Below are 12383 nucleotides of genomic sequence, written 5' to 3'. Positions count from 1 at the left end.
TTTAACCGACTTCAAACAAGGAGGAGGTTACTCAATTCGGCTGAAAGAAACTCAATATTATATATATCGCACCTTCGGTGCAACAAAGTCACAATTCAGGACACTTTTTTCGTTATGTCTTTTATTAGGACTTTTTGATAATCTATACATATAATAAAATGGTAGGAAAGTCAAAACTGTACATTGAATATTTTTTTAAAAGAATACTTGGGGTGTGATCTACTATCGATACCGAAGCCAAAAATATAGTTTTTAGAATTTTTGTCTGTTTGTCTGTATGTATATACGGGATAAACTCAAAAAGTACTGCGTGGATTTACTTTAAATTTGCCACGAATATTATTAGGAAGTCTGGTCAACATATAGGCTACAAATTATCACGCCATCACCTACGGGGAACGAGCAGTGAACCTTTATTTCTTCAACGCATTCTGTAACAACGTGTAATCTAACGACGCATATTTGAATGTTATTATTATGTTAATAACCATGTCATAAGCTAGCTTCATACTATAAATAAAGACATTCTGTAGTATATTTAGTATCAGCATTGCACCCGTGCGAAGCCGGGGTGGGTCGCTAGTTTAATATAAGATTTTTAAACTATAGCAAAGAAAGTAAACTATTAATTTTATAAAGATTTCAAACCTACCATAAATAGTAATCCAGAAATGAGGAAGTAAAAGCGAAAAAAAAAATTAAAAGTCCTCTCCTGTAAAATTAAGAAATGAGCTGTTTTGACTTTGTTGCACCGAAGGTGCGATATATATATCACTACATGGTATAAAACAAAGTCGCTTTCTCTGTCCCTATGTCCCTATGTATGCTTAAATCTTTAAAACTACGCAACGGATTTTGATGTGGTTTTTTTTAATAGATAGAGTGATTCAAGAGGAACGTTTATATGTATAATAACATCCATTTAACAGTGGAAAAATACTGTTATTTTTGAGGTTTCTAATGTGATGTCGTAAATAATTACATTTTTTCCGCTTACATTGCAAACGCAGCCTGAACCCTACGAGATTTATCAAAATAATGTACTAAGTATTTAACACATTGAAAAGTTCTACAGAAAGCTCCGCAATGGTCTATCTCTTATGGATATCCCACAATAACATTTTTTTTTTTTGTCAAATACTTTTTACGACAAATAATGGCTAATTTTCAAAGCGATTTTAACCAATACAGCATTAATCCTTACCTAATTAAATACCTTAAATACATTGTTGATTTAATATAAATCTATATGGCATTTTACAGCATATGATTTAAATGAATATTTTTTAAGATATTATAGATTGAAAAATTGCGATACGTAACGTTTGCGGCAGTTCCGGCCGGCTTTTACTCTAAAGTTATCGCGTGCGAGCCACGGGCAGTAATGAATAAATCAAAACTACTGGATCGATTTTAATCATTTTTCAGTGAATGACATAGGCTATAATTATATTTTATACCCGTGCGAAGCCGGAGCGGGTCGCTAGTATATATATATTTTAATGTATGTTCGGGGATAACTTCGTCGTTTATGAAAAGATTTTGATAATTCTTTTTTTGGTGGAAAGGAGATATCCCTGGTGTGGTAGCATGATAAGGAAACCAGGATCTGATGATGGGATCCTAGAGAAATCAAGGGAAACTCTCGAAAATCCGCATAACTTTACATTAACTACATAATACTTAACATACTACTGGGTGTACTGATTTTGATGATTTTTAACTTAATCTAAAGCCGAAGTTTATCATGTGGTCATATTTCATCGAGATCTGATTACAACTTTTGGAGTAATCTTTGATAATGCGTATTTCTTGACTATTTTCTCGTGTACCTACATTGTATTACTTGTCGATGTAATTGAAGTCGATTTTTTTTTTTCGTTTGCCTGCAAACACAATTATTAATAATGAATTAATGCAAAATAAACATAAAAAAATAACGATAAATTAAAAATTGATACAAAATACACAATAACAACGCTTAAGCCTGTAATATCCCACTACTGGGCATATGCCTCTTTTCCCATGTAGGAGAAGAATTAGAGCTGAATCCACCACGCTGCTCCAATGTGGGTTGGCGGATATTAAGCGAGTAACGATCGCTATCAGGTGTACATGATAACAACCGGGGCCGACGGCTTAACGTGCTCTCCGAGGCACGGTGGGGAGACCCACAAGGACTGCACAAACACCCAGACCACGGCAAACACCTGTATGGCCAATACAAATGTTTGTCACGTGCGGGAATCGAACCCGCAACCGCCAACGCAACATGTACAATCCATGGCGTAACCGTTGCCCCAACGCGTGTCACACACAATTACACAATTACAAGATTGAGAGTAACTGCGTCTCAAAAACTGACAGGCGCTCCAACAAATCGTGTTTTTTTCTGAAAATCACATTTAAATACGAATTACATATTTATAAAATATGAATAATATTTTTTTTACCGACAATAATAAAAAATATAACCAAATATAAAAAATCAAAAATAAAAAATAATAATGATAAAATATGAATAATATTTTTCGATTTTACCGACATAATAATAAAAAATAAGAACAGCCTATTTAAATAAAAAAAAAACGAATGCAATTAGAAAAAGAAAAAATAATTGATCAGGGACATGGGGATTTAAACCATCATCTTCTCGGTTGATCCCGACCGACCGATTTCCCACCGAGCTATTGCAACTAAATTGACAAATGCGAAATTTACCTTCGCATTCTAACGATATTTTTTTCACTCCCTAAAAACAGGGATAAAACGACATTTTCTGAAAATGAATCCTAGCTAGATAGATTTATCTCCCCCGAAACCCCCTATATACTAAATTTTATGAAAATCGTTGGAGCCGTTTCCGAGATCCAGATTCTATATATATATACAAGAATTGCTCGTTTAATAGTATAATATAAGATATCTTCGAACATCGTTCTTAAGGGTTTCATCTTATTTTTTTATATATGCATAAAATAAATATATAAATAAATATTAACACGTCCCCACACTGTCTCCTGTTTCTAAGATAGGCAACTTAATGCCTTTTTTTGGTATCACAGGGCAACCCATTTACGGGTGATATTCAGGATGCCCGGGTAGGCATTCCTAGACCGTATGTCGGCTTCAGCATTTAGGGGTGCAATACCGACCAAAACCCCTGCGGGAGCTTTCAGCCGCTTTAATTGGAGGGTCCCGGATCTGCAGGCAACAGGATCCCTCCAGCTACAGGCTGGCCTCGGCGAAAAGGCCAGACTTCTCCTCCATGGGGACTGTCCGGCTCACTGAACAATCCCGACGACGCCGTGTCATTATCCCGGCCCGACACGGGCACAGGGGCGTTACTGGAGGCGCATTAAGTAGCGCCTCCTACGCACCCCCGCTCGTCGCCTGTGGACGGAGGCGTCGTCGGCAGCCTCCTCCCTCATCCGCTCGTCATTCTCCTTCTGGGACATTACTGTCTCGCAGAAGGAAACCATCGCCTTCCAGGACTCGTAGTCGCCGAGCATCGCGGTGATGACGCTCGGCAGTGGCGGCAACTTAATGTCTGGGTTATAGGCAACAGCCGTTTGATACAGCTACTCGTATTTAAATAAGAAAAACACAGACTCGGGGCTAGAATCGAATCCATAAACCCACGGATCAGTAAGTAAACTGTGTCAACGGACTAGTCAAAGATATAGATATTAGAGTTATATGATAAAACGCCATTTTGAAAAGACCAAGTTTTTAATCCATTTTTATTTGATAGTCTATTTGTGCCGCTACGGTCTAATTTGTAAATGAAAGTCTTAAACGAATTCTGCAGACGTATTGTAACTTTTTCTACCTATTTTTATTCTATGTAGTAATTATAATGTTTCCAGGGATTTTTCTATACATATGAGTTACGCCTTCTCATTGCTCCCATTGAATCAATGTAAATAAAAACGAATCTCTTAATGTATGCACACGCATAACTTCAGAACGGCTGTACTAATTTGGGTAAATACTTTTTGTTTGATTACTGCTGGGTCAGGGTTTGTATAAAAGAAAATTTAAAAGAAAACGATGTATTAAAAAATATATATATATTCGCCTGTTAAGCTATCAATTCGCTTCAGCCTGTAATGTCCCACTACTGAGCATAGGCCTTTCCCCACGTAGGAGAAGGATGAAGGAGTAAATTTAGCTAGTTATATATAATAATTTATGTACTCGTGTCACAAGTACATGCAAAATGTCTTATAAAAACTCTTTACATCGAATATGAGTAACAAAAAGAGAAAATTGAGCCGGTATTTTTGTGCCTTCTCTGCATCTTCTATCGATTCATCGTATCGCATTTATAATGCAGTGTACACAATGTTGTATTGCATAGTATAAAACAAAGTCGCTTCCCGCTATCTGTATGCTTAGTTCTGTAAAACTATGCAACGGATTTTGATGCGGTTTTCTTTAGTAAATAGAATGATTCCAGAGGAAGGTTTATATGTATAATAAATGCATAATATAGTAGTGGAACACTGATAGTTTTTGCAACAGTGCGAAGCCGGGGCGGGTCGCTAGTTCTACTTAAAGTATTGTTATTCAAAATAACATGGCAGTAACAGCTGCCTGAAATTTATTCTGATAAAAAGTTATAATAAATACATTTTGAACTTTAAGGCATATAAGAAAAAATTGTTTTTCTTTTGTAATCGTTTGTCTATATTTATATATTATTAGATACTAGCTTGTACACTGCGCGCGTTGCTACGATATTTTTTCTGTCGTACCAACTCAAAAACCTTTGTGGGCTCATGCACAACACTTTGCTGAAGATCATGACGTGATCAAATGCACAGTTTACGATTCTACTATAAGCTGTATAATAAATACATGAATATCTTGTATGTAACTTGTAATGTGAAATTAAATCAAGTCATTCTAAAAGAACTAACATTGGAAACTTTTTAACCCGAAATTCAGCGTTACCTGACAAGAGAGGTCGAAAGTGAAATTACTTCGTTGTAATTGTAGGTACTTATCGTTCACGTGTTGTTCGATTTTATTCATTATATCCTTGTTAGAAAAGAAACGTTACAAAAGGTACCCATAATTATTTCAATGATTTTAGTATTCTCTATAAGTCATCGACAATTTGATTAAACGAAAAAATTGAAAGCCGCTGAGTACTTACTAAACCACGATGAGATGGTGTGGGCATGTCCTTCGCATGGATGACCGCCGTCTACCCAAAGCGGTCTTTTACTCTGAGATGGCAGAGGGTAAACGAAGGCACGGCGGCCAACATCTACGGTATAAGGATGTGCTCAAAAGAAACTTGAATGCTTGTGCTATTGATCCCGAAAGCTGGGAGGAACTCGCATTAAATAGGCCATCTTGGCGATCTATATCAATCAAAATTAAATCATTTGAAGAAAATCGACTAGCGCTTGATTCAAAACGCCATGTTAATAAACAGAGACCTAAACCCTCCTATACTTACACATACAGCTTTTCGGGTCAGCTTTACTGCCGCACTTGCTCTAGGACATTTAAAACTAAATGTGGATTAGCGAGCCATATTAGGGCCCATCAGAGAAATTAGTCATGACTCCCTGGGTCGCCGTCATCGAAATCGATTAGGAGGACTACTACTACTACTAAACTTATTTTGCGCCCATATCCCCAATAACAATCAATTCTAGTCCTCTGCCCAAAGGTTGCCTGGAAGAAATCGCTGCTTTAGCGATAAGGCCGCCTGTTGCAACTAATGCAAATTTATTATTTATTTTTTTACCTAATTAAACTTATTTTACTTTTGTGTTGGTGTGCTAAAGTGTATATAAATAAATAAAATAAATAAAATAAACCATTGAAAGATAAGCTCATCATAAGCTGGAGTCATACTTTATCCTCTTACTTACTTAAAGAGATGGCAAACGCGAACGAAGCTGTAGGGGAACGACTAGTTCATTGTAAAAATCTCTTAGTAAGCAAATGAGATTCACTGACAATGGTAAAATATCATAAACGCGAAATGAAGAAACACTAACTTGGTACATATGAGTAAACATTGGTATACAAATACAAATTTTAACACTAAATATTAAATATTATAAAATTGCAAAAAGTCTATTAAATGCCTAGAATTCTGAAATTCGTCTTAATACATTTTCTCGTCACATAGACGTGTATAACTTTGTCCGCGATCTGGCACGTTCCGTCCTTACAATTGCTTGTCGCGATTAGGAGCAAACCCGATAATCTTTAAAATAGCTCGTTTCTCACGACGCCGACGTCTACGAGCTTCTATAATCTTTGTTTCGCGTTTTAAACTACGACCAAAATATTGTCCAGATTTGTCAATTAATTACATGTACATAAATTAATATCTTTATTCGAAAAGGTTTTGGCTGACACGTTAATTGTTCATTTTTCGTTTTTATGACAGGAACTTTTGGTTGGAGCATTTGAATTTTAACGGAAGACATTTAAGCTGAAGCAGCTTTGAGATTTCAAATGCTATATAACAATCGACGAAATCCCTTTAAACATCCATTCCTCTGTCCGAGAGGATCCGAGATTTAACCTGCATATTTCAATTATAAGAATAAAGATGTTAATAGTAGAAAGATTGTAATACAAAAATACATAAGTCCCAAAAATAAGATACTAGAAAATATTTATTTATTATCTAATGCAACAAAAACAAAAAATAAGTAATGAATTAATAAAATATAGACTATATTTTACTTCGATTAATGAACGTGATACTTTTATTGCAAAATTAAAAAGAATGTATTGCGGTACGAAGTTCGTTACGTCAGCTAGTTTAATATCTATACATATAATAAAATAGTAGGAAAGTCAAAACTGTATATTGAATATTTTTTTAAAAGAATACTTGGGATGTGATCAACTGTCGATGCCGAAGCCAAAAATATAGTTTTTAGAATTTTTGTCTGTTTGTCTGTATGTATATACGGGATAAACTCAAAAAGTACTGCGTGGATTTACTTTAAATTTGCCACGAATATTATTAGGAAGTCGGGTCAACATATAGGCTACAAATTATCACGCTATCACCTACGGGGAATGAGCAGTGAACCTTTGTTTCTTCAACGCATTCTGTAACAACGTGTAATCTAACGACGCATATTTGAATGTTGTTATTATGTTCATAACCATGCTATAAGCTAGCTTCATACTATAAATAAAGACATTCTGTAGTATATTTAGTATCAGCATTGCACCCGTGCGAAGCCGGGGTGGGTCGTTAGTATTTTCTATATGTATACAATTCATTATAAATTAAACAATCGAACTAATTTTATTATACTAGTTATAAATTATTATATAAAAAGAAATGATAAGTCCAATATAAAATACGTCATTCAATTGTATTTCGTTATTTAAAATATCGCACACAATCTCTTATTTGAATTAATAAAAACAAATCATTCAAATCATTTCAGTTAGCTTCCTATTATCGCATTAATCGCTTTAATTTTCGTACTAATACTTTATCTGATGATTCAAAACTGAACGAGATAACGGTATAGAGTAACCTAAAAAAAATTTAATAATGTTTATCAATCATTGCTCAAACTCGGAGTAATCCTAAATTGAGAAACTGGGTTATGCACATAAAATAAACACGGTCGCCCGCCTTCTAGTTTGTCTAGTTAGCTCTAATCTCCTAGGCTCAGTTCTTTACTTCGTTAATCACAATATATTATAATATGCTGTCAGGGTGGCCACAACATATATATATATATATATATATATATATATATATATATATATGTTGCATAATATTGAACTCGACATTTCGACGAAGTGACGTGGTCTCGGGTGTTTTAAAAATGACAATCACGATAAGTCCCGTATAAGTATTGATAGTGGCCGTGTAAGCTTAAAAAGTTTAACTTTTTTTGATAGAAATGTAAATAAAATAATAAGCTTAAATCAATTCTTTTATCAACAGACATACTTGGATAACAACACACTCGATATGAGAAACAAGGATCATCGTCACCTAGTGCTTCAAATTGCACTCAAATGCGCCGACATATCTAACCCGTGCCGACCCTGGGAGATCAGCCGGAAATGGAGCTTGAAGGTTTGCGAAGAGTTCTTCCGCCAGGGTGACTATGAACGGAAACTAAACCTACCAGTGACCTCCCTGTGCGACCGACAGTCTACATCGATACCAAAGATTCAAACAGGTGAATGATACAATATTAGTTTTACGATGATAACATACTGATACAACATACTTTTCAATCGCTTTCATCTAGCTACATTTTAATTTATTATTAATGATTTCGTTCTTATCGTAATAATCATAAATTGTATATATATGACGATCGACCCCTAATTATGTTAAAATAGTAGTTTCTGTAGGTGTAGATCACGTTCAATGTGAAAAAAATTGTAGCCCTTCTTAAAATATTACTTTACACTAGTTGCTGTGGCAAGAGATTTTTGCATAACTGTCTAAAAAGCGCGTAAGCACGACTATAATCACTACATAGTATAAAGCAAAGTCGCTTCCCGCTGTCTGTATGCTTAGGTCTTTAAAACTACGAAACGGATTTTGATGCGGTTTTCTTTAGTAAATAGAGTGATTCTAGAGGAAGATTTACTTGTATATGTAATACATGCATAATATACTAAAGAAACACTGATAGTTTTAGAGGTTTCTAATGTGATGTCGTAAATAAACACATTTTTTTGCTCTTACATTTAAACTATTTATTTTATATTTAATATAAGCATTGCATCCGTGCGAAGTCGGCGCGGGTCGCTAGTTTACAATAAGTAAAATTCTACGAGGAAAAGAATTATTTCCAATACACAGTTCTTTAGTTGCATTCGTCAGTAATAATTTTCCTCTTAAAGGCTTGTTTACGTGCTCACGAAAGGTGATACAGCTAAGTAGCAAGTTAATTTAAACAAAGTCAAATTTAATAATGGGCTAGGATTTTTTTACAAGAAAAGTCATGTATTACACCTACAGAACCCCCGAACATCTTCTACAGATATACTTAAGATGCTTTAAATTTCAGTTTGCTTACTAAAGCAATATAAATTGTAATTAACAGGTTTCTTCAAGTACGTGGTAACTCCTCTAATTACCGAATGGCATCGCTTTCTACAAAACGACCTCTCGTCGCAAATGCTGCAGAACCTTCTCTACAATCAAAACAAGTGGGAAGCACTGATGGATCAAGAAGTAGCCGAAGAGACTAAAACTGAAATATCTGACGCCGATATAGTCGAAGACGAAATAGAAACCAATACTAACATATCAGACAGTTCAGAACTTCTGTTACCGCTACGACGGTGCTCTTTCAATCCCGCTAAACCAACAAACCTAAAGGAACAACTGCGCCGCTTTTCGGTTCCACTCAACATATTCCAGGATGCTAAATACAAGATAAAGGAAAAGAGCCGCGAATCGTTGGCTGAATTGAAACTTGTAATGGGAAGTGGGCAATCGATCCACTCGCAGTTAAGTGTGGGCGCTCAATGCGAGCGCAGTGATGACGCAGAGAAAGTTTTGAGCACAGAGAAACTACTACCCGATTTATCAATTGCGTCAATTACAACGCCCGCGCAGGCCTCTCGACTGTGTGCCATTATCAAAGACGGCGGGACATGGAAACTCATTCGACAACAGACATTCCCGCCGTTGGTGAACGTCGCTCGTAGTCACACACTTCTGTCCCGCCCGATGTGCACGAGCAACGAGGAGGCTATCTACCCATCCCATCGCACAACTGACTTTACACTGACTTTGGAGGACAGATTGAACAATCTGCTTAAGGGGAAAGATGTCAAAAAAATTGATAACGATGACGCTTCTGAAACTAGTAACGTAAGTATAGTCGACGGTTCCGATACCCGTCTTAGAGATAATGTAAAGTCAGCATTGAAACAGTCTTCTGAATTCTGCGGCCAGGATACTTGGGGCAGCCAACTGCGGGACAATTTGTCATCGATACATCTCAGCTCGTCTGAACAACTGTTCCGTCGCAGAAAATCTATGCCGACTGATGTTATTGCTTTCTGTAAGTTTTCTTTATATTTTCTAAAAAAAAAATAAAAAAATAAAAAAAAAATAAAAAAATAAATAAAAAAAAAAATAAAAAAAAACCAAAGTAATCCTCCATTTTTATTAAAACAAGTTTTATATTGTGATTTTCGCCGCATTGGATATTTTATTTTAAACAAACAGCCAATTTAACATGATCTATATATTTCACAGCACCAAAAGAGAAAAAGATGCGCGAGATAATACCGCAATTGCTTCGCCGTACGCTCTCTAGCAAAGAGGGGTGGACTCGACGGAGGGGGTCTGCCCCGGCTCCCGTGGCCCCTTCTGAACTAAGGGGACTCGCTTCTTTGGGGGTCTTGTGTCACAGTGTCAATGGGGGCCGAAAGAAACCTAGTCCTATCGGCACATGCCAACAATGGCTGGCCAAGGCCAATTACAGCGTCCAGGAACGCGCTTTGCAGTTGCCACGCAGGGCTTCCTTGCCCGTTGAGGTGATTACAGGTGCTAAGTCGATGTTATACTGTTTTTTTTTTTTAGCTTTGCATGATATGCTAAAAGGTCGTTGATTCTACTTCAACTCATACGACAATTTTTGCCGCGAAGTACGTTCTCGCAATGAGACTCTTTTATGATAAATCACGTAGTTTCAGTGTCATCCGACCTGGTATATATCGAACGTAAAATAAAAAATAATTACTAATTAAATATCTGGCAGTACTTTAGCTTTTGTCGCAATAGCATGTATTTACAGTTACTTTTCATAGACTAAGGATTTTATGTGCAATGATTTTCATGCAATTTGTAATTAGTTGTATTACTTTAATTAGTTGAATCTGTCTTTTGGGCGCTATTTAACATCACAGTTTTGTGTCTGGAAAAAAATATTACGTTGGCCCAAAAAATATTATTGACAACCCAATAATTTTGTGTGCATATCGGGTAGGTCCGAGAAATGGTCAACATCTATTTTTCATACCCCTAAGCTATACGGGGGGGGGGGTTAAGGGGATTAATAACATATATAACAATACAACGTTTGCGGGGTCAGCTAGTAATAAAATAAAATTTTTGGTTCGTCCACTTGACAGATTCAAGTAATACGATTATGCAATTACCTATTTTTACAATTTCGCTAAAGCTTGCTTAATTTTTCAGGTATTTAATGAGTCTGAACCGCAAAAGAACAACAAGAAGTAAATCAAAGTTGCGCCAATGCGGCACTTAAATATTTTTGGAAGTGACGAACATGCATTTTTGCGATAACTAGAACCGGACATTACTATTCGAGACATGATAGACGGCCTTATAAATTCATGTTCGATCAACCGAAAGCAGACATCAAGTTACATTAAACTATCTATTGATTAAACTGTCTTGAGATATTCTCGTGCTGTTTCTTAATGCAACGCACTGGTACAGCACTCTATCGACAGCATAATATGAAACTAGTGCAGCGCTTTCGTATATCGTCACAATATGGTATATCGATACTAGTGCTGCCATCTCATCGTCAGTTTGTCGAGCTGGACTTCCAAACCTCGACGTATGACAAAACTACTGAAATGACAACTTTCCTAAGTTTCTTTCAACGATTTTTCTAGTACAAATTATTTCTATTCTTCAATTTTTTCTTTGTTTATTTTTTTTTTTTTTTTTCTTATTTAAGTAATCCGTAATTTAGTATCTCCCTTAAAACGTTTTATAGGTTTGTTGTCCTTGTTTGAGTTGGCTTTAGGCCACATCGAACGGATAATGACCAGACATTCGGTACGAATGCCAAATTTTTATGCAAGGAGTAGAGTCTCATATTGAATAACTTTTAGTATTTTGAAAGTTATATAGTCATAGTTTTAAGCATTTGTATTTAAGATCTTATTGTAACGCCCTTTTGGCGTTCGAGTATAAGGTATATTTATTTATTATTCCCGTTTATTACTAAATTCAGTATTAACAGTTTTTTAAATATTCGATCAGTTTACAAAAAAAATATACCTCCGTACATATAGATAAATAATTTACAAAGTGATGAAACTCGATTATTCAACTTTATCGGCTTCACATTATTGTATGCAGTACATATGATTGCCGTTCGCATTAGATATTTTCAGATCGTTTATTGTGAACTGGGGTCCTTTTCATGCTGATATTTAAACTGTGTTAAAGAATCGTTCAGTGTTAAATGTATTTGAGGATGTATTTGTGAAATGAGAAAACGTAATAAGTGTTACGCCAGTACATAAAGCTTACAACTATTCATCTACATTATTGAATTTCCTCTGAGTAGAGCATTTTGTTGTGGAGGATAAACGAGCTTGATTTAGGGTAGCTGATAATTTTTTCGGTTAGCGTC

The 12383-nt window shown here is 35.7% G+C and overlaps 1 protein-coding gene across 1 annotated transcript in view; it reads left to right on the top strand.

The window, feature by feature from the left end:
* The window catches only part of LOC123668508 (calcium/calmodulin-dependent 3',5'-cyclic nucleotide phosphodiesterase 1C-like), a 117653-nt gene extending 106423 nt beyond the window's left edge, over positions 1-11230 (top strand). Inside the window, exons 7-10 of the mRNA XM_045602242.1 lie at positions 7958-8198; positions 9078-10046; positions 10244-10524; positions 11189-11230. Of these exons, the coding sequence (XP_045458198.1) occupies positions 7958-8198; positions 9078-10046; positions 10244-10524; positions 11189-11230 (1533 nt within the window). The remainder of the gene's footprint in view (positions 1-7957; positions 8199-9077; positions 10047-10243; positions 10525-11188) is intronic.
* Positions 11231-12383: the final 1153 nt, after the last annotated feature.

The sequence above is a fragment of the Melitaea cinxia genome, chromosome Z (assembly GCF_905220565.1).
Source record: "Melitaea cinxia chromosome Z, ilMelCinx1.1, whole genome shotgun sequence".
Taxonomy (NCBI): domain Eukaryota; kingdom Metazoa; phylum Arthropoda; class Insecta; order Lepidoptera; family Nymphalidae; genus Melitaea; species Melitaea cinxia.
Note: the sequence above shows the minus strand (reverse complement) of the source record. Positions and strands in the feature narration are given on the sequence as shown.